The 27,900-nt window shown below is 45.3% G+C and overlaps 1 protein-coding gene across 5 annotated transcripts; it reads right to left on the bottom strand.

Moving 5' to 3' along the window:
* Window positions 1-73: 73 nt before the first annotated feature.
* Window positions 74-27,900, bottom strand: DCAF4 (DDB1 and CUL4 associated factor 4). Of its 5 annotated transcripts, none has more exons than XM_032482308.1 (14): window positions 27,750-27,900; window positions 17,349-17,445; window positions 15,097-15,197; window positions 14,519-14,676; window positions 13,627-13,709; window positions 12,338-12,440; window positions 10,282-10,425; window positions 9,742-9,805; window positions 5,729-5,848; window positions 4,352-4,453; window positions 4,128-4,225; window positions 3,090-3,263; window positions 2,612-2,726; window positions 74-1,143 (listed from the first exon to the last, which is right to left on the bottom strand). In XM_032482308.1, exons 2-14 carry the CDS (start codon window positions 17,435-17,437, stop codon window positions 950-952), a joined length of 1,545 nt encoding a protein of 514 aa, XP_032338199.1. In that variant the 5' UTR covers window positions 17,438-17,445; window positions 27,750-27,900; the 3' UTR covers window positions 74-949. The 5 variants fall into 5 exon arrangements, 4 of the variants coding, with proteins under 4 accessions (XP_032338199.1, XP_032338200.1, XP_032338201.1 ...); XM_032482309.1 differs by having other exon boundaries at window positions 4,352-4,450; XM_032482310.1 differs by having other exon boundaries at window positions 5,729-5,808; window positions 9,756-9,805.

The raw sequence follows: 27,900 nt of genomic DNA, 5'->3' as shown, positions 1-27,900 counted from the left end.
TGTAGCTGGCCTGCTGCTACAGCAGCCAAGCATCATGATCTTCTAAGTTATTAACAAAAGCAACACACCATGCCCTGGTTCTTTCTAGTTTATTGTTTGGTAGAAACACTGGCTCTTTAACACTTTGTATAAACATCTCACAAACTGCTTCTCCTAGATGACAAAAAGTCAAAAGCCAGTTTTTTTTTTTTTTTTTGAGATGGGGCCCCCTGAACCTGACACTGAAGTCACCATGATAGAAACAGGAGCTGCTGTACCTAACATTCTGGAAGGTGCCTCAACGAAGGCATGGTAAGGCCTGTTTAAAACCTCTAACATCTAAAAAGAACCATCTTTCTTTCCAATGCCTATGAATGGTAATAAAGGAGAATCCCAGACATCTGATACTAATATAGAGTGAGTTTGAAAAGGCTGCTTTCATGATTTCCAACTCTAACCTTAAATCTTTCTCTAGATTCTCAGAGAAATGACTTCCCCTGCTCTCCAGCTGACTCTAAGTACACATGCATATTTCTGGGACCCAGGCACCGGCTCCGACAGTCTTGCCTGGCCTCATCATTAGGTTTCTTGAAAGGGCTTTTGGTGAAAGAAGAAGCTTTAATTATTGTCAATCTTAAGCCCTTAGAAAAGTACTTTTTGTTAAAAAAAAAAAAAAAGCGGGAGGGGGTATTCTAAGGAATTCAACAAGAAAAGGAAATAGGTACCTTTTATGAAAAGGACTTTAAAGCCTTCTGAGCCCACAACTTAACTGAAATAACTTTACTGAAGTGTCTCCACATAAAACATAGCACCCGTTCCCCCACAGCTGGACGGATGGATGGGATATGCATACATGGAGCATCCATTTAAAACAAAATAACCTCATTGCAAACAGCAGTTGTGGCAAAAACATGGCTACTCTTCACTCCCTTGAGTCACATCCACCTCCCTCCAGGCTGCACCCTCAGAATTAGCTGTAGGAGAAGCAGTAAAGGTCCTGCCGGACGGCCATGAGCAACCCCGGCGCTCCCTGGAAGCCCCCAAGCCGAGAAGAGAAGGCCACGCTGGGAATGTCGGCCTTGGAGGTGGGGTGAGGGGAGGGTATGGTTCTGAGCAGCTGGGCATCGTGGAGGCTCCAGATTCTCGTGTAGCAGTCCTGGCCCACTGAGAAAGAGGGAAGGCAGGTGGCAGGTTAGTGAGAGAATGCAGAGGACAATTTGTGGACCTGGTTTTCTCCCATGATTCCTAAGGGCTAAAGATGAGTCCACGTGAGCCAAAACAAACTCCAAACAAATTATTTCTACTGATAAGATGTACTTTTTGAAAATTAAAGTTACAGGTCGCCCTGGGTCTCTAAAACCACAGCTAACTGCAGGCACTCTAAGTGACAAGAGGCACTGGGTGGCTCATGGGGCACCATGGCTAACAGGTGGGCATCCTGCTTCTCTTGGTGTCAAGGGCTACTGAAGAGGGAGCCCAACCCACATGGTCTAGATGACATGCAACTGATTTCTTTTTCATGAAATGGTAACCAGGAAGATCTCTTAATTTCATTATATCCTGGGGACAAACTAGGTGACAACCCTCCCCAGAGCGCTTCCTAGTTTAATAAGGTTCAGTACACAAGACCGGATAGTCCTCGTCACTGTTGTGAGGAATCTGACACCTGACACCATTGGTTACGGCAGCCCAGACAACATGTGCTACTGGAGATCTTCAGGGAGGAGGGCAGACCTTAGATGTCATGGATTTCAGTGTGTGCTTTTGACCACCTGAATGACTCTACGACCAGCTATGGGTCAGTTCAGGTTGTGCAGTTCGAAGATTATTGCAGCCTGCCTACTACACACATCTGCCTCTCAACAAGGATATTTTCTACTATCCAGAACATAAAAACTCTTCTGAGATGAAAACTTGGGGAAAACAGACTGTTGGTGGTGAGAGTAATAAATAATGCCTAAGAAAGTTCTAACAAAATCATGCTTCTTAGCCACACAAAAAAACTCACAGCAAACAGGTACTTCCTGTAGGAATATTAGCAAATTTGAGGATCTGTGAAGACTGAGAACATATCCCTTAATAGTAGGGCCTACTATTTCATCTGTGAAACTGTCCAATTTTCATGCTAACAGAATATTCCATAGCCCAGAAGCAGTATAATCTATGATCAACTTGTAATTACTTTCAAGGGGTTTTGGTGCTAGGAAGCTCTGCTTCCATTCTGCAAATCATGTGTTCACAGTAGTGCTGTTAAAGGGACCCAGCCATCAATTCCTTTCAAGGACCTCAATCTCTTTTCTTGGCATCTGCTGGTGGATGTAAGAGCAAAAAGGACAGGGAGCCCAACGTCTTCGACGGGACAGCTGCATGATGGGATGAGGGTCGCACTGAATGCTCACCTGGTGAACAGACTTATACCCCTCACCCAGGTCTCTTCAGTCACTGTGTTCTATTGCACTTTAAACTCTTGTTTACTAATGTCCAATTCTACATCCTGTCATCTCCCTGACCCCAGGAGTCCAAAATTCCTTTATTCGGTTTTGTTTTGGAGTCATTTCTCCCTCGTCTACTTAAGTTGCTGGGGACCTAAGGGACAGTGTTTGATGAAACCGATCTCCTCATCCCCAGGTACCTGCCACCACGATTCCTTCTTCTTCATGCACGTGCAGGGGCAGGTGGGCATACTCATTCACGTGCCCTTCATACTGCCTTATGCACTTAGTGGTCCTCAGGTCCCACAGCTTGATCTGTGGGAAGAAGCATAAGGGGCTGTTAGGGAGGGTCTAGCAGGTACGCTGGTGAACCCCAGGCACGGAAGCTAGAGAGGGTGATGGGGTCTCCAAAGAACTCTTCAAGTCAGAAAAATCTAAGTCTCAAACTCCTAAGCCTTTGCTTCCATTAAAAGCACCGGAACCAGCTTCACGTCTATTTAGACCGGACAGGGCTTCCAGTGGGCAGCAAAGCCCCGCACAGCCCACAACTCGCCTGGTCTCCAACTGCCTTTTCCCGGCTGCTGTCTGGCATGAAGGTCTCTTCGGCAGAGCCCTTCCACCTGGCAGAGCTCTGGGCCACCAGCTCCAGCAGCCTGAAAAAGTCAGTGGCACCCCTACCGTTCCAGCCATGTCGGATGCCATGACACATTGCTCTTCTTGGAGGATTTGTACAGAGGTAACTGCTGAGTCGTGGAACAGACGGGTGGCCTGCCAGCCCTTGCCCTGATTTCGACAACGCAGATCAATAGCAAAGATCTCCCCGGAACGACAGCCATTAAACAGCAAGGGAGCCTGTGGAAAGAGGGGCTTCTCAGTACCTCCCTACCAAGGCTGGGAGCGTTGAGACCTCTGGAATAACGACCCCTGCCTCCCCTCCCCTATCCCAGCCCCTGGTAAGAAGTACAGGCGCAGACAGGTTCCTTAGGGTTTGAGCCTCAGTGGAGTTGGAAGGGTCCTTAGAAAGGTCAAAGAACTGGATGCTTCATGTCTCTCCAGTGTCCTCCCCAATGGCTGCAACTGGGACCTAAGGTCTCACCCTGACCCCCTCCCTGTGAAGTGATGGCACCCTGCCTCCTCCCAGGTCTTTAGTGAGAAGTGGGGAAGGGGAGAGAGAAAGATCCAGATAAAGACACTGGGTCCCAAAGAGAGTGGGAAGATGACTGAGGAACCCTGGATAATGACCTCTGCTTATTGTCCAAAGCAGACACATCTCCTTCCACACTTTTAAAGAAAGGTGGCATTTCTACAGGTCAAGTCTTTGAAATGTAGCAATAAGAAGAATCTTGATTGTTTAACATATAAAAGGTGTATCTGACAGTTGCATATAAAACTATTAAGTGTTATGAATTGGTACTTGATTTACACATTAAAAAAAGGACTTGTGCTGCTGGCTAATCTAAGTACTCAAGAACTGCTAACAATTTATTTAAACAGGAAGTTGTTTAAAGCCAGCTGAGCCAGGCATTTCTGGATCAGCCAAATTTCACTCAGCACAGACTTATTCACCAAGTAACCCATCAGTCCTTCTGCTGCCCTCTTTTTCCCTGTAAAAGAGGGAGGACCACTAGATGCCACACAGGGAATCCCATCTCAATCCAGCAAAATGTCCACTCTCGGGAAACTGTGTATTATGCACGCCCTTCCAATCCAACCAACCATGAGCGCAAACTGCTGGGCCAAGACATCGCTGCTGGTCCCGAAGGACTGCCGGTGCCCCGTCACCACACTGGTCACCAGGACTCGCCGAGACAAACCTGACAGACACGGAGATGGGTGGGGAGACAGCGTTACTCGCAGTCTGCGGGGAACGACTGTGGGCAGGGGTTTAAGGTCTGTGAAATCCTTCTCCCTGGGCACGTGGGGCGTCAGCTGTGGCTCACCTGTACTAAAGCAGTTATTTGCCTGGATGTTCAGAGACCATGCACAGGACCAGGCCCCAGGGATCCGGAAACTGCAGAGCATGCCAGGCCGGTCTCCTCCTGCTGAGGGAACAGGAGCGTAAAACCTGGCTGCCTTCCAGGGATGGACATCTACCCTCCATGCTGCCGGGCCAGTGACCACCAGGCGTGGGAAGCCTCCAGAAATAGCTGCTCAGAGGGCCTATATCTTGGCTCCATCCTGGGTTTTATGGTAGCAAAAAAAGGGGCACTCGGCTAAGGGTGCCTAGCTCAAAAGTGGTTACTCTGAGAGAACATATGGACCTTTCCTGCCTTCCCAGCAGCAGTGCTAGAAATACCAACAGCCACCAGGGAGGCAGTGTGGTGTCACAGATAAGAGGGTTTCAATTCCAGATCACACTCAAAGCTGTGTGAACTCAAGCAAACTTTTTTTAAAACTTTTTTTTTAAACTAATAAAACATATATAAAGGGTACAAATCATAGTATGAGTTTAATGAGTCATCTCTAAGTAAGTACAGCCATGTAACCACCACCCAGGTTAAGAAATAGACCCCTTGTGTCCCCTCCCAATTACTACCTCCCCACGCACTTGTCCCTTAAAGAGAACCACTATTCTGACTTCTAACACCATCTCTCAGTTTTGTAAGGCAAATTCTGAACACTTTTGTTTCAGTTTCCTCACCTGCAAAATGGTGATAACACATACTCCCGCCTCATAAGCTTGCTGTATGATGAAATGCTAGGCACCCGGCTAAGTGTGCATTAAGTCACTCCATGTACCCCGAGGGGGTAGGTATTATCTTTCCTTTACAGAGGCCAGGCAATCTGTTCAAGCTGGGAAGGGGCAGAGCTGGGATTCATGCCAGCACTCTTACAGGACTGACCCTCATCCAATTGATCCTAATTCTCTGAAAGACCGAAAACTTAATATCCAGAATGCTGCCAGGCAGTTGAACTGTCTTCAGCCAGACAGAACGGAAGTATCTGCCACATGGTAGGAGCTTAACAGATGTTCTCTGGATGATCTGCACAGGTGGCCCAAGTAAGTATTTTGATCTCTTGTACTGGTTACACACACTTTTAACTGTCTGGCTACTGAAATGAACCAAAGGGAGGTGCTAAGTGAAGATGCACATGTACAAATCCTGGGGCAGTTTAAGGAATCCTCCCAGTTGCTTCTGCAGACTGTCCCTATCCTGCGAGCTCTGACCTGGCTCACCCAGCCTGTGGTTCCCAGCCCTGCTGTCCAAGCCATCACCATGGAGCTTATGCCGTTGTTGGCTGCAGCTCCTGGGAGGCAGAGGACAGAGACATTCCTCAGAGCACCTCCTTATCCAAAGGAAAAGGACCCCCTGTACCTGGATGACTGCTGACAAACAGTGACGCTGGAAGCAGGGTGGCGCAGCCTGGAGTCTCTGCAATTCCCATGAGGCACAGCCTGGAAAAGCTGTTAAGGACAGTCAAGTACAAGGTCTCCTCTGGGAGGAGAATAGGCATTAGTAGCCTTCAAAAATTCTTAATAATACCCATCATTCATATTTAACACGTTTCATATTTTTTTAAAGGAAAAAAGGTCACAGTTAAAAGCCTCCCTTTAACTTCCCCTACCCAGAAAGAATCTATTCTAAAACTGGTCTGAGGTCTAGACCATAATATTTCCCCGATATGATATTTGTCCATGAGCAATATAATGAACTACCTGGCTTTAAAATATACATAAATCACAGCACACAGAATCTCCTATAACTGTTCAGCCTGCATTGCCTCCTAGTCATCTGTGTTTGTCTGCAGCTCCAGCTCATCTGTCATCACCACAGAGCATCCTCGTGTATGAATACACCCCAATTTATTTATCCCATCTCCTGCTGATGGGCACTGAGGTTGTTTTGGCCCTTTTTTCTCCTCCGGTCCGTGGCTGGAATGAGCCTCTCTTCCTATCCTGTCTCCCACTCGCATGTGTGGGAGGCTTCTCTAAAGCAGTTTCTTACATCCATGGTAAGAATTTCACTTTACACTACAACGTGCTATATACACACAGGCATTTTAAAGTTTCATAAAATATTTAATGTTACTAAATACGAAACTGATATTTTCTAGTCTACTTCATTAAAACAAAAAGCTGCTCAATAAACTGATTTCATGGTCATCTGATAGGTTATGACTCAAGTTTGGAAACATGGCTCCAGTGTCTGTACCTGGAGTGGAACTGTGGGGCGGGAGGGTACATTCACCTGCAACCTACAGTGGCTGTCTCATTTACTCCCACCGGCAGCTTCCCCCATTCTCCACATTTGCCAAATTTGGCACTATCAGACTTTAAAAATCTGTGCTCATCTGAATGGGCATAAAATATCTCATTTTAATTTGCATTTCCCTGACTACCTCTGATTACAATAATTTGGGTTTCCCTTTCTTTGAACTGCCTCTTTATTCCCTTTGTCTGTTTTTCTATTGGACTGTCTCTCTTCTGACTGATTTGGTTCGTTTCCCTTCAGAGCCAAACTTCTCTCAACAGGAACCTACGTTTATCCCCACTTCCTTGCCTTTCTTTGACTCAACCCACTGAAATCCAGGTCTGACCCTCACCTGGAACATTCTACCCAAAGTCTCCAACGAGCTCCTAATTTCTAAATCTGATGAATACTTTTCAGTCCTGCCCTGTGCCGAGCAGCAGTTTCTAACTACACACTCCTCTTGGTGTTCCAGCCTTGGACCTTCTCCTATCACCAAGATTCCCTGGCCTTGATCCTAAGCCTCCTGGATTCATGCCTCTCCTCCCCCGCTGCCCCCATCAGTTCTCCCCCTCTCCACTGCCCTCTTACTCTCACAGCGGCCTTCTGTCCGAGGTCTCACCCTCACCAGCCCATCACCCACACTGCTATGTAAGAAATGGCTCCTCGACCACAGTCCTCCAGGGGCACCCCACAGCCTGAAGATCTGGACTTGCAAGGCCCTACCTAGCCAGAGACATCATGGATACCAAACCACTTGCTGCTGCAAAGGTGCCAAGCTCTCTCCTCACTCTTCCTTCTGACTGGAGCTCTGTCCTCTCCTTCCCACGTGGGAACCACCTCCAGAAAGGCTGCCCCCATCTCTGCACCCTATTGTATTCAACTGCCCCACAGACATCACTGCATAGACTGACCACCTGTTCAGCTGCCCAGGTCCAGCACCTTGCACAGGGACTGAATATGCTCAACAGACATTGGTGGAACGAACACTCACGCACACCTCACTGAAAAATCTACATCTCTGCCACATAATGAGGCACCAGTCTTGACAGTCCAAATGTATGACGTGGGCTTATCATGTTGCACTGGGTAGTCAGCCCCATGTTAAGGATGTCCAGGACAGTGGCTGCTGAAATTATAAATGAGAACGCCATATCGGGCAGCTCAATTCTTTCTGAAATAAATCTCTTTTCCTTCTGGGTTTTAAGGGCAAAGATGTGGGGAGAAAGTCCTTACCCAGGTGCACTTTTAGTGACTATGGCTGAAAGCCAGGTTACACTCAAACCCTGTACGGTTCTTACAGGGCCAGTATCATAGATTTAATCCTTTCATAGGCCACAGGTCAATGCATAACCTGGTAAGTGCAGAAAAAATGCAGTCTAATTTCCCACCACTCTTTGGGGAAAAGCGCAGAGTGAGCACAGGTCTGAATCAGGTTTTGTAAAGGGAGAAACTTCCACGACCTTCAGCAGAAGCAGCAGGTGCACAAAAGCCTGAAGATTACCTGAAATGACCACCAGAGGGCAAGCCACTGATCAAACTGCAAGAGACCACACTCTCTAAACCCAATTACAGGCATACCTTGTTTCACTGCGCTTTGCAGACAGTGTGTGCTTTGTTTTGAACAAACAGGAGGTGTGTGGTGACCAGGTGTTAGGGCAAGTCCACTGGCACTATTTTCCCAATGGCATCTGTTCATTTTGTGTCTGTGTCACATTTTGGCAATTCTCACAGTATTTCAAACTTTTCATTGTTGTTATATTTGTTATTGGTGGTCTGTGATCAGTGATCTTTGATTCAAAAAGATTATGACTTGTTAAAGGCTCAGATGATGAGCATCTATCACGCTCTTAAAAGACTACAGTAGTGTAAACATCACTTTTATACAGGCTGGGAAACCAAAAAACTTGTGTGACTTGTTTTATTGTGGTATTCGCTTTACTGCAGTGGTCTGGAACCGAATCCACAATATCTCTGAGGTACGCCTGTGTGTGGATTTTTGTCCTCTCTTTAGCCCACCGAGAAAAGTGTGGAGACAGTGCCGTATCATTTGAAGATCAGAAATGAGAGAAGGTTGTTTTCTCTCTTTTAAGGCCTGATCTCTTCTGCCCTCTGGTAAGATCATCACAATAACACATGGTCCCATCACTCCCCAGAACCCGACGAAATGAAAGCCACATAAAACTTTCAATTTACAGAACACACAAGTTCTCTGTTTGTCTTACATAAAATTTATAATCAGATCTCTAATGTGCTTTAGGCTTTAAAACCTTTCAAAATAGAGTGCTGTGGAACAAACTGTTAAAAAAACCCCTGAAAAAACCAGGTTCCAATTCAGGCGTCATTTGTTGAGGAACCATGACATGGCCACGCACTGTGTTAAGTGAATTCATGGATGTTAACTAGTTAACCTCATGACAACTCGTGAAGTTGGTGTTCGGTATAACAAGTGGTCACATAGTTCTAAGAACTCATTTATTATGGAAATGAACTGTAAGACTCAGTAATGTGTGGCTTTGGGTCAAACAACTTCACTCCATGAAGGACATGATGGACAGCTGTCCTGTGCATCAGCAGGAGCCCCCAGGGATTGCAAGGAAGGACCCAGCTCCCCTGACACTACACAGTATATACTATGTTCCTCCAAATCCTTGATGGCTCTCTGGGAAGGGAAGGCACAGACTAGAATGAAGAGTGCTCTAAAGAAGCCATCTCCGGCTGGTGACCTAGGGCCAGAGCCCACAGCCCCAGTCCAATGTCAAAGGAGCCTCCTCCTCTGGTGCCTGCCCTCAGCCTCCCTTGCCCCAGGACCACTGCAGCTCTGGGCTCCTCCTTGGCCTCAGGAGGATCTGGGGTTCCTTTCCAAGACTTTACTGTTCCCTTCTGCTTTGTTCCTCTGCTAAAGCACTGACTCAAGTTTCAGAAGTGTCTGGCACATAGTGACATCATCCTAGGACCTCAACTACTTCTCTGTGCTTCATGCGAAGCCTTATTTTCTATCCAGGTGCACCGCTCTTTCCTACAGGGTGAGGTGTATGTGCAGAATGGCCCAGACTTCTAGAGACTAAGACACCATCTCACAAACCCCACAGATGCCTAGGTCCATATCAGGGCATGGCCTACCCACCAAACCCCTTTACCTGCCAAAAGATACAGAATGTGGGAATCCAAATGATTCAGTGAGGCCCAGCACACAGCATTCACCTGGTGAGGAAGCACATAGCAAGATGCAAAAATTGGTTTGACTGCCAACTCATGGAGAGAAACAGACAAATACTTTCTTGTGGAATACAGGTATGTGACTTCTTTCTTCTTTTCTCACTCCTTGAAAGGGGGCTGGAACAAGCATCCTGAGAACGGGGAAGCTCCCTACCCTATCATGTAGAGCCTAGAGAGGGAACAGGAGGAAGTAGCCCCCAGGCCTCAGTTCTTCCTACTCAGCATGGGCCTCACAATGAGACATCTGGTACACTCTCCGGGGCAGGGATGAATTCTGGGCAATGGCAGGGACAAACCTAACTCTGAAGGCGTACTGGATCTCACTTCACCCAGAAACCATTTTCAACATGTAGCCGTCTTGTGGCTCATGTCCCAAAGAACAGAAAGTCACAGCTTCTTACAGATACAGCCATCAGCCCACTGCAGTGTAAAGACTGCCCCCTAGACAGCACACTGGGTACCTTCCGGTTGGTGAAGTAGAGGTTTTCATGCATATGCACCCGGAGTGCAGGGGTCTTGAGGCCGCGCAGGTTGATGATGCCGTACTTGGAGCCCCCGACTTTGACATCATTTACCGTGAAGAGCCGGTCACTATTGGTATCCGCCTGGAGAGGAGACGTGGACTGGAGGTGTACCTCCCAGGCTGAGCCAGGTGGGTTGCCTAAGCCCATCTCCCCAGCCCCCATGCTTTGTGAATTTTCACCGCTTGAGAGCTCCCGTCCATAAGGGAGCGTGGAATGATCTCACTTGCCCCTACTTGGTGTAGCCACCACTGGGCAAAGCTAACAGGTGCCTGGTCTCACAATTCAGGCATAGAAATGGCAGTGAGGGGGCATGGCCAGGAGTCTGAGGTCTGCACAGTGACCCGACTCAGAACTGGGTTTGGAAGAGTCCTTATGTCCATCCAAAGGAACTGCTCAGATGAACCACTTGGTGACAGAGCATGTAGCCATCATGAAAGTCACACAGTAATGTGGAAAATGCTAGTTATAATTGCCAAGGGGCTAAAAAGAGGAGACAAAATTGTATTCCTATTATACAGGACCTGTGATTACCACCAAATTAAAGAAAAAAAAAAGGGCATTGCAGTGAAAAAAAATTACAAAAGAAAAGACTGCATTGGGATCTGGGTTATTTTTTTTTAATTTTCTTTTTTCATTAAAAACTATGGTTAATAATTATTTCAAAGCAAAACCTCTACATATTTATGTGCTTTGTATAAATTCATAAATATAAAATATACACACATACATGGGTTTGGATGCTGGTGAAAATGCACTCACTTTGCAAGTTCACTTGGGAAGGACAATTATGCTCCTGAAGAATCATTACCAGTGGTAGAGTCAGATCCAAAAAAATTGATCCCTGGGTGGCAAACAGCACTTTTCACCCCTCTGGTCATACCAGCCAGTCAGTCATCGTGACTCTGCCTGAGAGGAAGGTCTTCCAAGAGCCAGCACACAGTTTGTGTGAAACAAAGCATGAAGACCACGCACCCAGGCTACGCTAGGTAGCAGGTGCACAGTGACCTCCACTGTCCCCACCCGGCTTACTGAAGAACCCCGGGAAAGAGCTCCTGAGGGGAACCCACTGCAAGAAAGTATTCTACTGACTGAGGTCAAACTGTACCCCAAACACAGGGGAGTATGTGAGTCCCGGATTCCAACCTCCCTTAACGTGGGAGGGCTCTGCTGTTGAAGTCTCCTGGGGCAGGACCTCAAGGGTCAGTTCTGTAGCCTTGGCCTCCAGTCCTGTCAGCAAGCCACCAGGCTGAGGCTCTCTATTTCGTATCCTTCTCTCACTCTCCTTGGCTATCCCTTGGCCTCCAGGAAGGCCAGGGCTTGCAGGGCAGGCTACGCTCTCCTGTGGCCTCAAGTTGCCAGTCTAGTAGAGAGGTGTGGCTCCTGTTTGCAGTGAACCTTCTGGTCCTCTGCCAACATTTCTCTGGCCCGTAAGCTCAAGTAGTTGGCCCTGGCTTCCAGCCCAGGTATAACCACAAGCAGAGAAGACTTTCTGCTTCTTGCAGATGATGTAATGGAGGTATGCTGGTTGTGTAGGCCCAGGGACACAGCCTGCAGGCCCCTGCTACTGAAGTCAGTGACAGCAAGCAAGGGACTAATACGCTGTTGCCACTGAAGGACACTGGGGCTTCAGGTCTGGCCACCATCCTGCCTAGTACAGAGAGGATTAGAAGCCCCTGCTCCACTGTGTACATTTTCAATTGTGTACACAACACATCCAAGGGAAAGTTACTCTGTGATCATTTTCAGTCAGTGTGTGGTGGGCCCTGGCTCTAATGTCAAGTGACAGAGTTGTAATGAGGGTAATGATGGTCAATCACAGCCTATCTTGCCAGCTTGGCACCTGCCAGTGGGTACCTGATAGGCGCTTATTAAAACCATAAGACTAAGAAGATGCCACCTGCTTTCATGGCAACTGGCTTCAATGCTAAGCCATGAACTGTCTGGGGGATGGCAACCATGCTCCTGGCACCACAGAGAGCTCCCTCCCACTCACCAGTATCATGTTAAATCGGTCACTTGCCAAAGCGGAGGGATCCGAGCTCTGAATTTGGACCTTTTTCCTCTGCATACAGCTCACTCGCAGCTCATGGGCTAAACTGCAGAGGAGAAAGAGGGGGCAGGGCGGGTATGGATGCCATACGGAGATATCCATAAAGAAGATGCTGGGGTTCTGCCCTGTCCCCTGAAGACCATCTCCCCTGGTCAGCCCTCTCCTCTCCATATTAAATCTCAGAAATGGAGTTGAGCAAGGCCCCAAAGAATCTCAATTTTAGAATTCTTAGGAAAACTAAAGCAAAGAAATGGGTGGCCCATTCACAGGGTCAAAGAAAGTCAGAACTAGAGGGATTTGTTTTGGATCACCTACACAACTCTTTCTTTTGAGACAAAGAGAATGTGCCTGAGAAATGGACAACCTGCTGAAGAGCACACAGTTAATGAGAAGCCAGGCACACAGCCACCCATCTAAGCGCTCCTCTCCCTCTCCGAGGACCGAGCAGATTTTAGGGTGGAGAACAGATCTCTCTAACTAGACCTTTAACCCATCTCCCTCTCAGAAGGAGGGACACGCCTCTACCTGCCCTGGTGGACACTGCCTGCAGGACTGGCCTTCCCTGAAGGGGGCCGCCTCCTGTAAGCCACCCACACAGTGTTGTTTCCTCACTGGCCCAGGCACAGTGGGAGGCAGCAGAGTGCAGGGGTCAGAAGCTCAGGCCTAGGAATCAGGACAGATCCCACCCTTTCTAGTTTTACCTTTGGCAAATCATTCCACTTTGAGTCTCAGTCTCTTCAGCTGGAACCTGGGGGAAGTGTCAACCTATCTCACAGGGTTTTAGTTAGAACTGTATCAGACATCACAAGTATTTAGATAAAATTTAGTACACATCCATTTAATGTTCCATTTTTGGTGACAACTCATTAGAAAGGGAAAAGGAGGCAGAAGTCTGATGAGATGAAGTTAAAGAACCTTCTACTAAACTAAAAATGATTTACAAGTAACACAGAGGAAACATCTTGAGAAACTTCTGCCCAGTTTCGCTGCCTAGAGCCCCTCTCCGCTCTCCCTGGAGACCAGCAGGAGGGGCCCCCCTCCCCCCAAGGAAGAATGACTCTCTCAGGGCTGACTTCAGCAATAGAAGGTAGGCTGTGAGCTGGAGACTCAATTGTGAAGACTCCTCACAGAGTAGCTACGTGCTCTATTCTGACTGGATTCTTGGACCCCAAAAATAAGAAATAGGAAAAAAGCATTCATGAAGAAAACATAACAAGGAGGCACTGTCTTACCGGCAATAGCTGGTGACGTTGAGAAAACCCAGCTTGCTTTTTTGTAGTAAGGAAGATGCATTAAATCCCAACCTGGCTATTTTCTAAATTAAAAAAAAAAAGAAAGATTCGATGAGGTTTTATGTTACAGGATAATGGAGACTGTTTTTAGTTTCATAGGATGCAACGAAGAAATAGGTACTACGCTGGCAGAAATCACATGCATAAAAATCTGATGGTCTCCTTTGCTACAACACATCCAAGGGAGAGTTACTTTGTGATAGTTCTCAGTCAGTGTGTAGTCGGCCCTCCTCTCCCTGGAAAGAGGAAAACCCCATTACGATAAAGCATGTGTGAGCTGGGAAGTCTGCTCGGCACCCCTCCAAGCCCCCATCAATGTATACCTGGGGAAATGAGGCCACTGAGCTACTACTGAGTGCAGCGATGGCACTGGACACTCAGGTCTGCACTGTGTTTTCCATTCGACCTATGGTGACTGTGGGGCCTAGATTGTCCATTCTATTGTCCCATAATCATCAAAATACCCTGGCATCCACCCCCAGAAGGGATACCAGAAATCCTCATATCTAAACCACACACCCTGATTTTCTATTTAAAATACACAGTTACCGAAGCTCTATCATACTGCTACCTGTGAGTCTCCTGGGGAAGGAGATGTTAGAATTACTGATGAGGCCTAGCAAATAAGAAAAGCAGGGTGGCGGTGGGAGGAGATTTCTTGCCTGTTCTTACTCTCTTCATCAGGTTCCTGTCAGGGAAAATTCGTTGCAACCCTCCCTAAAGTGCGCTGCGCTGTGTTACAGGGGCGTTTAATTGGCACTTCCCTGCGGCAGTGGGCGGAGGCTGGCAGGAGAGGAGGGGACAGGATAGCTGGCGGGAGCGTGGAGCCCACCTTTCCCTGCTTGTCCTCTTGCTCTAGCAGCTGCAGCCTCTTGCTCTCCATTTCCTTCTGCCGGATGCTCTCCTTCGTGAGGGGGTTGCAGTTGTTATGTCCAGGGAGCAAGCGGAAATAGCGCTTCTTTTCAGGATCATAGTAATAACCTGGTAGATCTTTAGTGAAAAGAAATAAAATCCAACTTAAAACACCATGCACTGAGCCATGCAGTAAGGAGCCCAGGGGCCTGTCCACCAGCCCTCACAGCTGCTGGACTTTTCTGAGGGCAGGAGGTGGGCTAGCGCCATCCTGGGCCCAAGTCAGCACTGGGGGAGCTGTTTGCCTCAGAATCATCATTCTAGACAGCCAGCTCCTCCCTTTAGTGTTTCAGTTTGCTCCCAGAATTTCCTCTGAGCCAGGAACGGGCTGGTGACACACATGAAGTATACCCACATGTAAGTGAAGACACACACACACAAGGCTGAGGAGAAAAGCAGCCAGAACAGACGTAACCAGATGAGGAGGCAGGACAAGGATTTTTTTTATCTTTCCCCACTGGCAGGGCGGAAGGAGATCTGTCCAGCAGGTTGCCTTACCTGGCACAGAAGAACTGCCAGCTGTGCCGGATGAGGTGGAGGGGGCCTCGTCATCACAGTGGCTGGAATGCCGTGGGCTTTGCTGTGCCCCCGCATTATGCCTGTTGACACACAGTCACGGTAACTTGTAGCCAAGGGCTTGAGTCCCAGTAATTCTCTGACTGTGGGGTCCTACAGTTCCACAGCCTTCACCTCTGACCCTCTGATCCCCAATTACTTGGGGAGCAGTGACCCCTCTTTTCCTTGGAAGCAGTTTGCCTAATGCAAATATATCTAAGTTTTGGTTTCTCATCCTTAAGTGAATGCATGTAATAGTAATTTTCTTTCTGTATCTGCTCATTTGAGCATTTTGTGAGGTCTTTTGGAATTTTCCAGATGAAAATGAGAACAGAGATCTTGGCCAATAAGAATTTCACCAGCTGGGCTTATTTGTCAGCTCAATAACAGTTACAAGGCCAGGTGAATTTCATTCTTTATTGGACTGAGCAGTATGGAGAATTTAAACTTTACTTGGCTACCCAACCCTACAGATGGAGAAACTGGGGTTCAGGGCACAGAGGTGATTTGCTCAGTAATACTGGGATAGAGCCATGGTTTAAACACTCACTTTGCAAAACTATAAGCCACTTCTGTGGCAATTTTAGACTAAAGGATATAATGATAAAACAAAAGACCTAATTTTAGAATCCTGCTACAATCAAGAACTTCCCCTGCCCCACAATACCAAAAAGAATACAAATTGCAAAACCAGGATGAAGGAATGAAAGAACTTTCTCTTTTGTCTATTAATACTAACTATGCAGTTTCAGGGGAATTATTTATTTTCCTTCTTTGGCCCAGAGCTTCCTGAGGCAGCCTGTCTGTGATCAGCAGCAAGAGGAGGAAGGATTAAGTGTCATGACAAATGTCTACGTTTCTAGTCCAAGGACTGCTGCTCCATTCTTTCCACATGGAGCCCAGAAGGTGGCTGTCCACTGTGTTTCCACGCAACTCTGCCAAGCTGAGTCAAGACTCTCTTCTTGCACAGATCACATTTTGCTACACTTTGTACTCTTGTGGGAAGGCCTGGAGCCCAAAAAGTATCTATGTTTCTCCTTACAAAACATACAAATATTGGGTGCTGACTTGCTCTTTTTAAATATGGGTCAAGTTTGGGACTTTGGTTCAGAGTAATATTTTCTGCTGCATCTAATGAAGCCCACCAGGTACAGAGGGCCGATTCAGAGCCAAGCAGCCTGACAGTGGCTTTACATACATTATTGTGAACCTCACAAGAGAAGTACTGTACAGGAAGAGGGACTCCAAGTCACTAAGTAGCTTGCCCAGTTTCACACAGGAAAGAGCAGAGTGTCAAACCCAGACCTCCTAACTCCAAGGTCCTTGTTCCTTCCACATTCAGATGCTTTCTATCATCACTGTTTAGGTTCATCTGTTCTAGAGAAACATCCTGGCATTTGACATATTCTGCTCCTATAACTGGAATCTGTCCATTTTAAAAGGAGATCTGGAGCGTGGAAGTTTTGAAATTGGCATACGGGTCTCCTTTGGCGAGGAGGGGGCCGTGCAAAGACTTCCTATGGCCAGAGGTCATGTCAGCAGCCTTGAACTGTGAAGAGGTGTTTTCTCTTGGGGAGGGGAAGGGAGGGGGTGTATCTTGTTCTAAGACTAGACTGTATTTAATTCATGCAGAGAAATAAGTAGAGTGTGGAAAATATTTATTATGGGGACTTCAATTAAATATACACTAAGTTTTATTTTTTTAAGCTAGGTGGAAGGTACAGTGTTGGTGTTCATTGTATTATTTATAACTTCCTGCGTTTACTAAATACAATATTATTTATATTATCATATATACTATATATAGCCTTACTTAGGATTTAGGCTGAATTAATGAAGTTAGGTTGCCGGAAAGCTATTTTCACAGGCTGAAAAAAAAAGAAGATAGAGCAAGTCTACAAAATGGAGAAGCAGCTCTTCAGTTGTATCAGATAATGTTTACTTCTAAGCCTGTGGCCAAGGCTCTGGTCAGAAGTCATGGTCACTCTGAAAAGCAAGACAAGTGTGGTCAGCTCCTCACTATCCCAGCGTGGCAGACAGGCCGATCTGCAGCAGAGACATCCCCCTGGGAGCCTGTCAGAAGTGCAGACTCCGGCTGGGCCCCTCAGACCCTGCATTTTGCTGAGACCCCCAGTGAGTCATGTGCGTGTGAGGGTGCTGGCAACGCTAGAAAGACACTGGACGGCAGCACTTGCCTCTCATTAGAACCATGCTGTCTGAACCAGGGGTTCTGCGGGTGGCTCCTTCTCCCATGTCTTCTATTCTGCCAGCTGCTTTTATGCATTCCAGCTCCTGAAAGAGAAAAAAAGAAAATTACTTACAAACGCATGTATGCACACTTTTCTCTTCTGTTTGCTTCCCTCATGCTCAGAAGTAGGCAAAAGGATTGGCCCAACTTGGGTTATCATCAAAGTCGTCACCAAGCCTCACCTATAAAAGGACCGCCACCAGGCAGACACATGGATAGAATCCAACGTGTCTGTAGCCACTTTTCTGGCTGAAGTCCTCTCACCTCACAGCTGATGCCTGGCCCACCAACCTGCCAACCTCCATTCCCTGGGTCACTGTGGAGGCGCTGACAGACTCTTACAGTTTACTTCACAATGACAGTTTGAGCCTGGCATGAGAACCCTCTTAGGCGAGACTTCTTTTCAGATAACACCAGAGCATATAATAATTTTTCTTTCAATTCACACACATCCCTATTCACAGAGAATAGTTAACAGTGAACACTTTCTCCTACTCAGTTTCAATACTGACCAAGGCAAACTGAACAAATTAAGCAAGGCCTGCATATTACTTCTCAATGTGCTTTTCACTTAAATCAGCAAATCATCACACGTTTTAACACTGGGAATCATATTAGGAATTCTTAAAAAGACTGAACTGTAGTACATGAACCAGTTGCTGGGAGTTTCAAGCTTTCCTAATGCCTGCTGATCTTTTCCACCGGAGACATTGTGATATCTTACTGAATACACTTTAAAAACATATTCAAATGCCATAACAAAATTAGAAACAAATTTTTAAGGCTGAGTGCAACCAAACGATAGATTGGAAAATCTATTTGCCTTTATTTCTCAACTTCTACTTTTGAGTGGGGAATGCCTGTTAGCATGAAACAGAGCATTAGAAGTCTGGATCTGCATTCCAGAATTCTGTATTTATCCAACAACTTTCATGTCAACTTATGATTGTGAGCTGGGGCTAATTCAATACAAAGGAAGAGTAATTTAGTGAGTATAGTACTTAACCAAACATTGCATGAATTCTGTAATGTAGTACTCGATCTGCTTGCTTCAGAGTCATTCTGCCTCCCCCACTGGGCCACTCCACAACTTGGATTAATTTAACCAACCACTCTCTAGTCCCGTGCCAGAATTAGTAAGCACTACTAGAGCAAGTTATATAGCCATGCTGACTTGGAGTCATCATAAATGTCTCACTTTCATTCTCTGCTGGGACATTATAAATTAACCTGATTTTATTTACTCCTAGTCTGATTCACTCCTGACAGTCCAGGGTTTTACCACTCTCCTAAAATCCCTTCCTACTTCCTGCCAGTCACCCTTAATAGATAGCATAGCTCCCCACCTCACAGAGAAGAGATATGTTACCAGCAGGAATAGCCCAATTTCTTTCCCATCCACTCCTCAAACGTCTGCCTTTACTACTTTTTATCATCTTCTCTCTTGTTTTGGAGAAACAGGTGTCCCTGTACCATTTCCAGGCAAACCCTTCCCACCTGGCTGTTTATCTCATTTTCTTCTCAAACGCTGCAGACATCTGTTCCCATATATGTTTAATCAATCTTCCCCTCTCCTTATCTCAGCTTATATAAAACTGCTCATGTTTTTCATTTGTATGTGCTCTACCTCTAACCCAAAAGGAATAGAAATGTTCGGAAAGCACGGTCTACAGGTATACATTCCACTTTGTTCTCCAATCATTCTTCAACCCACTGCAGTCAGACCTCCTCTATCCTCATCTTTCTGCTAAAATGCTCTTGCTGAGGTATTAACTAATGATGGCCTCCTTGCCAAAGTTAGCAGTCTCTTTTTAGCCCTTATTCCTGCAACGTGTGACACCATGAAGCATCACTCTTCCTTTAGCTTCTGGAATCTTCCTCTTGGTTCTCCTCTTACCTGTCAAGTTCATCCTTTTCTAGTTTCTTTTGGGTACCCACTCCATGTGTGTTTTCCACTGTTCTGTTCCAGATCCTCCTGTTTTCATACTTAATACCACCTTACTTGTCAATACAGCTTCATCGCTAATCCTAGCATCCCTCTTGAGCATCAAGTTCTAATTAAAAGGCTGCCTTCTGTCTACTGCCATAGACCTAGCAGCCTCAACATGTTTAAAAGTGAGTTCATGATCTCTCCCTTGTGCTCAGTCTGCTTTTACCTATCTGTAATTCCCTTCTCTGAAATTCTCCCACTGCCCCACTCCCATCCAAAAGTATAATAATTTTATTCATTTTCCTCAACAATCCCTTTAATGGCTCCTGGACACCACAGGCAAAGGTCTACCTTTAGATTAATTATCTTATGCCTCAGCCAAAGAATAAAGTTGCATTTATTAACTAGTTAAGTTACAAACTAAAAGGCACTGTGTATAGGAAGGGAAATATGTATGCTCAGTGTTAAGAAAACTGGTAAGAGAAATAAGCCATGTTGACATAAGATTATTATTACCAACTCTATTCAGAGATAAAAATTTCTTTAGATTGTACATCCTGTACATGACTCCAATTTGCTTAGTTATGAAATAATACATGAATATACTGAAGAACACAGGTAACGGTGAATCAAAGACTTTAGGTCACCCATCAGGACGCAGGGCCACTGGTCCACCTGCATCACTATTCTCAACAGTTGGGCACTGCACGATCAGAAAGACACAGTAAATACTGAAATAAATGGTGAGTGATTTTGGTCAAAGACAATGTTTTTAAACCATCAACTCACACAGCACAGGCTCAGACACTGCAACAGAATAAGGGAGGCTGACATTAACTATTTTAATAAGAAATACAAAGTCAAAGCCACTTAAAAAAGTCACAATAAATAGAAGTTGACCAAATACAGAAAGGGTTAAGAGTAGGATGAAACGGTATCTTTTTATACTTTTAATAAGCCTATTTGAGGGGTGGGGAATGAGTCTTCCCCAAATGCAAACATAGTTCATTCTCAATGTGAACTTTAATGGATTATGCTTACACTTATCACCCTGTACTGAATTTCTGTTTGTACTCCTACCTTGTATTAGACATGATGTGAATGCTTTAAGGCAAAGATCCTGCCCTTGTTCTTTTTTTCTATTCCTAGCACCCAGGACCTAGTTGGTTCTTAGTAACTATTCACTGAGCCAAAACAAACCGAACAAACAACTCCTTGAAATCCCAGGTAGCTTCCTTCTGCTCTGGGCATTTTCGTTTGTTATCCAACATATATTTACAAAGTGCCCACTCTATGTCAGGCACTGGGCTAGGCACTGGGGAGCAGGCAGAGATAAAGAAACTGTGGTTCCCATTCTCAAGGCACTCGTTGTTTAGCAGGGCACGTGAATGCATGAACCAATTCCTGTAGTGCATCTTAAGGATGAAGACCCAGATCTCTGCAGGTGCAGTAGGAGAGAAAGGAGTGACTGGTCTGAGTGAAAGGGACTGAGGGGAGACAAGAGTTTTAACCACAGCCTGAAGAACGAGTGTCAGGCAAGGCAGTGCGCTGAGGGGCCTGCAAGCAGTTTGGTATGGCTAGAACCTTAAGTAAAAAGGGCTAAGGGATGAGGCTAGAGAAGCAGGGAGGATCAGATGCCAAGGTCTCTGGGTGCTGGGTGATTAGCATGATTAGACCTGCGTTTTAGAAAGGGCACTTTAAAGGCAGCAGTGGAGGGAATAAGTTGGAAGTTAAAGACTGCTGCGGCAACTCAGGTTAGAGGAACCCACTAACACAGAAGTGATACTTGGGAAACAGAACCCTGAATTTAGAAAGATTTAGAAGGTGAATTTCACAGGAGAGGTGGAGAGAGGGGAGCTGATAACCGATACGTGAATAATTGGTAGTGTCCAGACCTGGGAGAGCAAGAATAAATGAGGAAAAGCAGTTTGGGAAAAGATGAGAGTGAGTCTCATTTTGAATAAATCAGTCTCGAGATGTTTGTAAATAAGCGTCTGGGAACCAAGAGGGAAAATGAGGCTAAAGATAGAGTCATCAGTACGTGGTGACAGACTGAGACAAATGTGGCTCCAAACCAAATATATAGCGGGGATTAAAATTCAAAATTAGAGACAATTTTATTGGACAGTAATATGAAATCAGTACAATCAGTTTCTAGATCAGTGTTTCTTAACCAAGGACAATTTCACCCACCAGGGAACACTTGGCAATGTCTGGGGACACTTTTGTTTGTCACAACCTGGGGGGGAGGGGTGGGCTGCTGCTAGCATCTAGTGGGTGGAAGCCAGAGATGCTGCTAACCATCCTACAACACGGACGGCCCCTTACAACAAACTATCAAGCCCCAAATAGTCCTGAGGTTAAGAAACCCTGTTCTAGTTAGGAAGTGCTCAACAATTTGCCAGGTGAAATGCTGAATCCCAGTACCTTCGTAGATACTCTGCCAGGCACAGACATTAAAAAAGATGTGGAAGGCTGAGCTTGGCTTTGCCTCTTAGAGAGTCTTTCAGTCTTTCAAGTACTTAAAGGAGTAAAGAAGAATAATTTCTAAGAGATCACTATTCTAGAAAGACAATGTTAATCTCAAACAAATAAACATGATTTAACTTTTTGAAAAATGAGCAATACTTATCAAGTAACTTATACTTGCCTTTTTCTGAGAAGTGATTCTAAGAAAATAATACAAAAGATTATAAAAATTATATGTAAGGTATTTACTGCAATTTTTCAGTTCACTTTATGAAGCTAGTATTACTGTTGCCAAAACCAGACAAAGGTAATCACAAGACTAGAAAATTATAGATCTACCTTATGAACACAGACACACAAATCCTCAACCAAATGCTAGCAGACCAAATCCAGAAGCATATAAACAGGATTATACACCATGACCAAGTAGGATTTATCCCAGGAATATAAATGTATGATTCAACATACGAAAAGCAATCAACACAAAACGTATTAATAGAGTATATGAGAAAAAAAACCCTTTACACGAGTACCTCAATAGACACAGAAAAAGCATTGGACAAAATCCAGTACCTTTCCTGATTGAAACTAGGCACAGAAGGTAACTTCCTCAACTTGATAAAGGGCATCTATAAAAACCCACAGCTAACATTATATTTAATGGTGAAAGACTGCAAGCTTTCCTCCTAAGATCAAGAACAAGACAAGGATGTCTGTTCTCACCACTTCAACACTGTACTGGAGGAGGGGGAGGGTAGAACTCAGTGGCAGTGACTGCTCAGCATGCAGGAGGTCCTGGGTTCAATCCCTAGAACCTCCATTAAAAAAATAAGCCAAATTCCTCCCCACCAAAAAAACCCCACCGTACTGGAAGTTCTAGCCGGGGGCAACTAGGCAAGAAAAAGCAATAAATGGCACCCAAACAGGAAAAGAAGTAAAATTTTTTCTATTTGCAGATGACATGATGTTATATATAGGAAATCCTACTAGACCAAAAAAAAAAAAAAAAAAAAAAAAAAAAAGACCACCCACCAAAACTATTGGCACTAATACATGAATTCGGCAAGGTTTCAGTTTACAAGAGTAATATATAAAAATCAGTAGTATTTCTATATACTAGCAAAGAACAATCTGAAAATGAAATTAAAACAAATACATTTACAACAGCATCAAACAGAATAAAGTACTAGGAATAAACTTAACAAATAAGTGCATAACTTGTACACTGAAAACTGTAAGACACTGTTGAAAGAGATTAAAGAGGATCTAAGTAAATGGGAAGACATCCATATCATGGACTGGAAGAAATAAGATGGTCTCCAAACTGGTATAGTTTTAACGCAATCGCTATCAAAATTCTATCTTTGGCAAAACGACGAACTGATCTTGAAATTCATAGGGAAATGCAAGGGAAGCAGAATAGTTAAAACAGTCTTGAAGAAAAAGCGAAATTGGAGGACTCACATTTCCCAATTTCAATGCTGCAGTAATCAAGACAATGTGGTACTGGCAAAAAAACATAGATCAATGGAGTAGAATAGAGGGTCCAGGAATAAACCCACGTATTTATATGCCAACTGATTTTGACAAAGGTGCCAAAACCTTTCAGTGGAGGAAAGAAGAGTCTTTTCAACTGCTGGGACAACTGGATATTCACCTGCAGAAGAATGAATCTGGATCCCTACTTCACATCACATATAAAAATTAACTCAAATGGATCTAAGTTCTAAGACTATTAAACTTTTAGAAGAAAAAGGTGTAAATCACCACAAACTTGGATTAAGCAATGGTTTCTTAAATATGATACCCAAAGCACAAGAAAAAATAGATTAACTAATTAGACTTCAAAATTAAAAACTTTCGTGAAAAGAATACTATCAAGGAAGTGAAGACAACTCACAGAATGGGATAAAATATTTTTCAATCCTGTATTTGATAAGGATCTAGTATCCAGAATATATAAACAATTCAACAAGAAAAATAACTCAATTAAAAAATAAGGAAAAAATTTGAAGACATTTCTTCAGAGATACACAAATCGCTACAGAACATGAAAAGATGCTTAATATCGTTAGTCATTAGGTAGATGCAAATCAAAACCACAATGAGATACCACTACTTATCTACCAGGATGTCTATAAAACAGATAACAAGTACTGGTGAGGATGCAGAGAAATTTGAACTCTCATACACTGCTGGTGGGAATGTAAAATGCTGCAGCCACTTTGGAAAACAGCTTGGCAGCTCCTTACAAGGTTCACTATAGAGTTACCGTATGACTTAGCAAAACCCAGCAGAAACGAAAACATATAACCATACAAAAATTTGGACAGTATCGTTCACAGCAGTATTATTCATAATTGCCCCAAAGTGTAAACAATCCATATCTCCATCAACCAATGAACTGATAAACAAAATGTGGCACATTGATACAACAGAATATTATTCAGCCATAAAAAGAATGTAGTACTGACACATACTACAATGTGGATGAACCTTGAAAACACTATACTAAGTGAAAGAAGTGGGACACAAAAGGCCACATACTGTATGATTTAACGTATATGAAATCTCCAGAACAGGCAAACCTAGAGAGAGTGTGAGAGAAGTGGTTTCTAAGGGATAGAGGAAGAAAAGAATGTAGATACATAAAAAAAAAAAAAAAAAAAAAAAGAGGAGGTAGAGAGTGGGAAGTGACTAATTGGTACAAAGGTTCACTTCTTTTTTTTTTTTTAAGCTTTTTGAAAGTCTATTTTTCTATTTTGAATATGCTTTTTTCCGTTATCCCAAATGAGTTGATAAAGGCTCTGATTAAACTGTTTTATGTTTTCAGGAATAAGAGTGACTTTTATTATGTAGTTGGTAGCTTGGAAAATTTTTACACAATTTTAAATGATTTATGATGTTCCATGTGTTCTTGTTTACGTTTCCCTAAGCATCATTCTACCGAATTCCTAGTTTCCAAAAGCTGTAGTACCATACATAATATTTTAGTATGATAGTAGTTTTATTTGTTTTAAAACTAGAATCAGGTTGAATGTGACTTTAAAATTTATGCTTTGCCCATTTGTAAAACACTGAGATATTCACGTCACATTTCCTTTATTGTTTGACTATACACTTGTTAAAAGGTAAGTTTACAGATCAAATGATGAAGCTTCATGTTTCAGTAAAAAAAACTTGTCTTTTTACTTAAAGATTCATGGAATAGAATTTATACTTAAGCAGAATGACTATACACAGAAACTTTTTCTGGAGGCAACTTAAAAGCAAAGTGGAACTGGTAGATCTTTTGGTTTTTGTTATTGACTTACTATATAGGACTCCCAGCCAGGTATAGAGCATTAATATGAAATACTGAGAAATTCATAATCTTAAAAAAAAAAAGGTGGGGGACGAAGTATACAAAAAGATCACATTACCACTAAGAGGCTGAAATGACTGGATTTGTAATATTTTTTAAAACCTTCATTTTGGGTCAGCATAAATATCCTTTAATTTTTTTTTTTTTGCCCTATTTTCAGAAGCATTCCATTGAGGTTTAACATAGCAAGCCAATATAAAGTTCTACAATTCAGCAATTCTGAATTCTGAGTCATATTAAGATGAAAATGGAAGTCAAAACTTAGGAAAATTTTCATCTGTTACATCTAATTCATCTTCTGCTTGTTGATCCTCTCTTAGAAAGGTGGACACCTTTCCTGTTCCAGATAGACACTTAGCTGACAGAAAGCTCTGAAAAGGCAACTGTGAATTTGCTCTTACAGTATCTAAATGAGATGGATAATTTGGCAGACACCTAGAGCTTCTGAAAACCTAGCTATCTGTTCATCAATCTTTTGTATATGTTGGTAGGAGGCAATGTATACCTCTAAAGCTTTGCGTGGAAAAGCATTTCAATAGTGCTAAATTCTGAAAACATAATCTTTATATCACTTGCTTTCTGCTTTTCAAAACTGCCAAGTTTGCTCCAGATGAGAGCTGTTTGCATGGCATCCACCGTGGCTCTCTGTAACTGGCTTCGCCCTGAAATGCGCGTCCAGCAGATGGGCGTGCTGATTTGCCCTTTTTACTTCAGAGAGCTGTTTAGCTTCTCCATTCCTTGTTGCTGATGTTGCCGTGGGGTCATCTTGTTTCGTTTTTACAACGGTTGCTTTGGCTGCACGTCTCTCAACTGCGGCGTGTCCGTTACCCTGAAGTTCTGCAAACTCCTGAGCGATGTTTCCAGCCTGGCTTCAAATGTGGGGTCTCTGTGACGCCTACTCGAGGCTGTCACTCACCGGAAGGTCGGCCTTGCCTCCCAGTCTGGTAGTTTTCCGCGCTACAAAATGCTCCCGGTTCGAGCGGCCCCCATTCCAGTGGCGCTTCCTGCCCCGCCCCCCAGCTGCCATTCCGGGCCACACAGGCCCGACCCCGCGGCCTCAGGCTGGTGGCGTGGCAGGCGGCCTCCCTTGGCCTCGGCCCGAGGTGGGCCCGGAACTTGGTGGGGCATTCAACGTCGGGTCAGGCTCCACTCACCCCCACGTCGCAGCCGGCCCTCAACGTCCCACAGAGCACATGGCCGGGGCCCTCGGCGGGAGCCCAACTCCACTGCTCAGAGCTGCCTGGGCCGTGCTGGGGCCACAGGGTTTCTTTTCGCAGAGACGAAAATGTTCTGGAATAAGACAGCGATGACGGTCGCACGACCCTGCCAACATACTACAAAACCCGCCCAACCGTACCCCGTAAAACGGCGAATTTTATGGGTTGTGAATTGTATTTTACTACAGCAGTGCTATTTATGTGAGAAGCATCCTAAGTATCCAGGGACAGGTGAGTTAGGGTTGCAGACACCAGCGGACTGCGGCGTGGAAAACTCAAACGCCACCGGTTTGTAAAGCTGAACACGAAATGGCCTCTACGGGGAGCCCGCCGTGCCCACCCCAGCCGGCACTGTAAACTCTGCCTCACAAACGGAGGCCGCGACCGTGCCCAGAAGGACAGAGTGGTGGAAAAGGAGTTCCACCCCTGCTGGTCTGGCCTCAGGACTTATGACCCTCAGGACACCACCTCAACTACAATTCCCACTGCCCTTGAAAGCTAGAGTTGGAGGCTTTGGAATGTTGCCTGTTTCCTCCAGGAAGTTGTCGCCTCAGTCTTCTTTCCTACTGGCTGTCTGAGTCACAGGACAGCTCTGCAGACCACCTCACGCCCGTCCAGGGAAAGGGGGTGTCACGGTTTCCGAGGTCAACTGGGGAGACGACGGGGCCTGCTAGACATCGCGAGTGCCAGCATGGAAGGGTGGCTTTGTCGCTAATGTCACAATTCGGAAAGCTTGGATTCAAGCCGCGATTCCAGCGCTTACTAGTTGGTGAGTTACCTCGGGCAAGTGACCACTTCACCGGGGCTCCTTAAGCGTCCGACAAAGGTACTACCAACCTAACTCCCAGGGCTGGTGTGCGGAGAGCGAGGTTAATGCCCGTAAAGCAGTCAACAGCGCCCCGCACTCAGTAAGCGCTCAGTACGCGTTACCTGTGAGGCTGACCCGTGTGAAAAAAGTCAACCACAACCTGAACTTTCAGGTAAACCGCCCCCGAGGGCCCGTAGTCCAGCCACTGGCAGCTGTTGGGTGGCACCTTCACATCAGGGTTTAGAAAAACGTTCCTTTGGGTCAGACACGGAGAGGCAACACTCGGGGTCCCCCTCCCCCGTCTCCACGGCTGCAGAGCCGACAGGAAGAGCCGACAGGAAGAGCCGGCTCCACGCGCTCGCAGATCGCACACAGCCGGAGCTCGCCGGCCCAGCCCCCACCCCACGCCACGGTCAGGCCGGCGATCCACGTGCTCGACTCCTCCCCGCCCCCTTCTCAGGCCTTCCTCCCAATCCCCTCTCCGGTCCCGAGCTTTGCGGGGCGCGCAGCAGCCGCCTCCGGACCGACCCCAACTGTCACTCCTGATAGCGCAGACTTACTTGATCAAAAGGGTCCTTTCCGGCTTTCCCTCGGGCCCAGGGTCAGCAGGAGGAGCTGCTAGGCGTGGAAAGACCCGGAAAGACCGAGCCGTAGCGTCCGCCAGTTAGTTGCGTCCGTTCTTGTGTTGCCTCAGCGGATAGGGCCATGGCG

Source organism: Camelus ferus, chromosome 6 (genome assembly GCF_009834535.1).
Source record: "Camelus ferus isolate YT-003-E chromosome 6, BCGSAC_Cfer_1.0, whole genome shotgun sequence".
Taxonomy (NCBI): domain Eukaryota; kingdom Metazoa; phylum Chordata; class Mammalia; order Artiodactyla; family Camelidae; genus Camelus; species Camelus ferus.
Note: the sequence above shows the minus strand (reverse complement) of the source record. Positions and strands in the feature narration are given on the sequence as shown.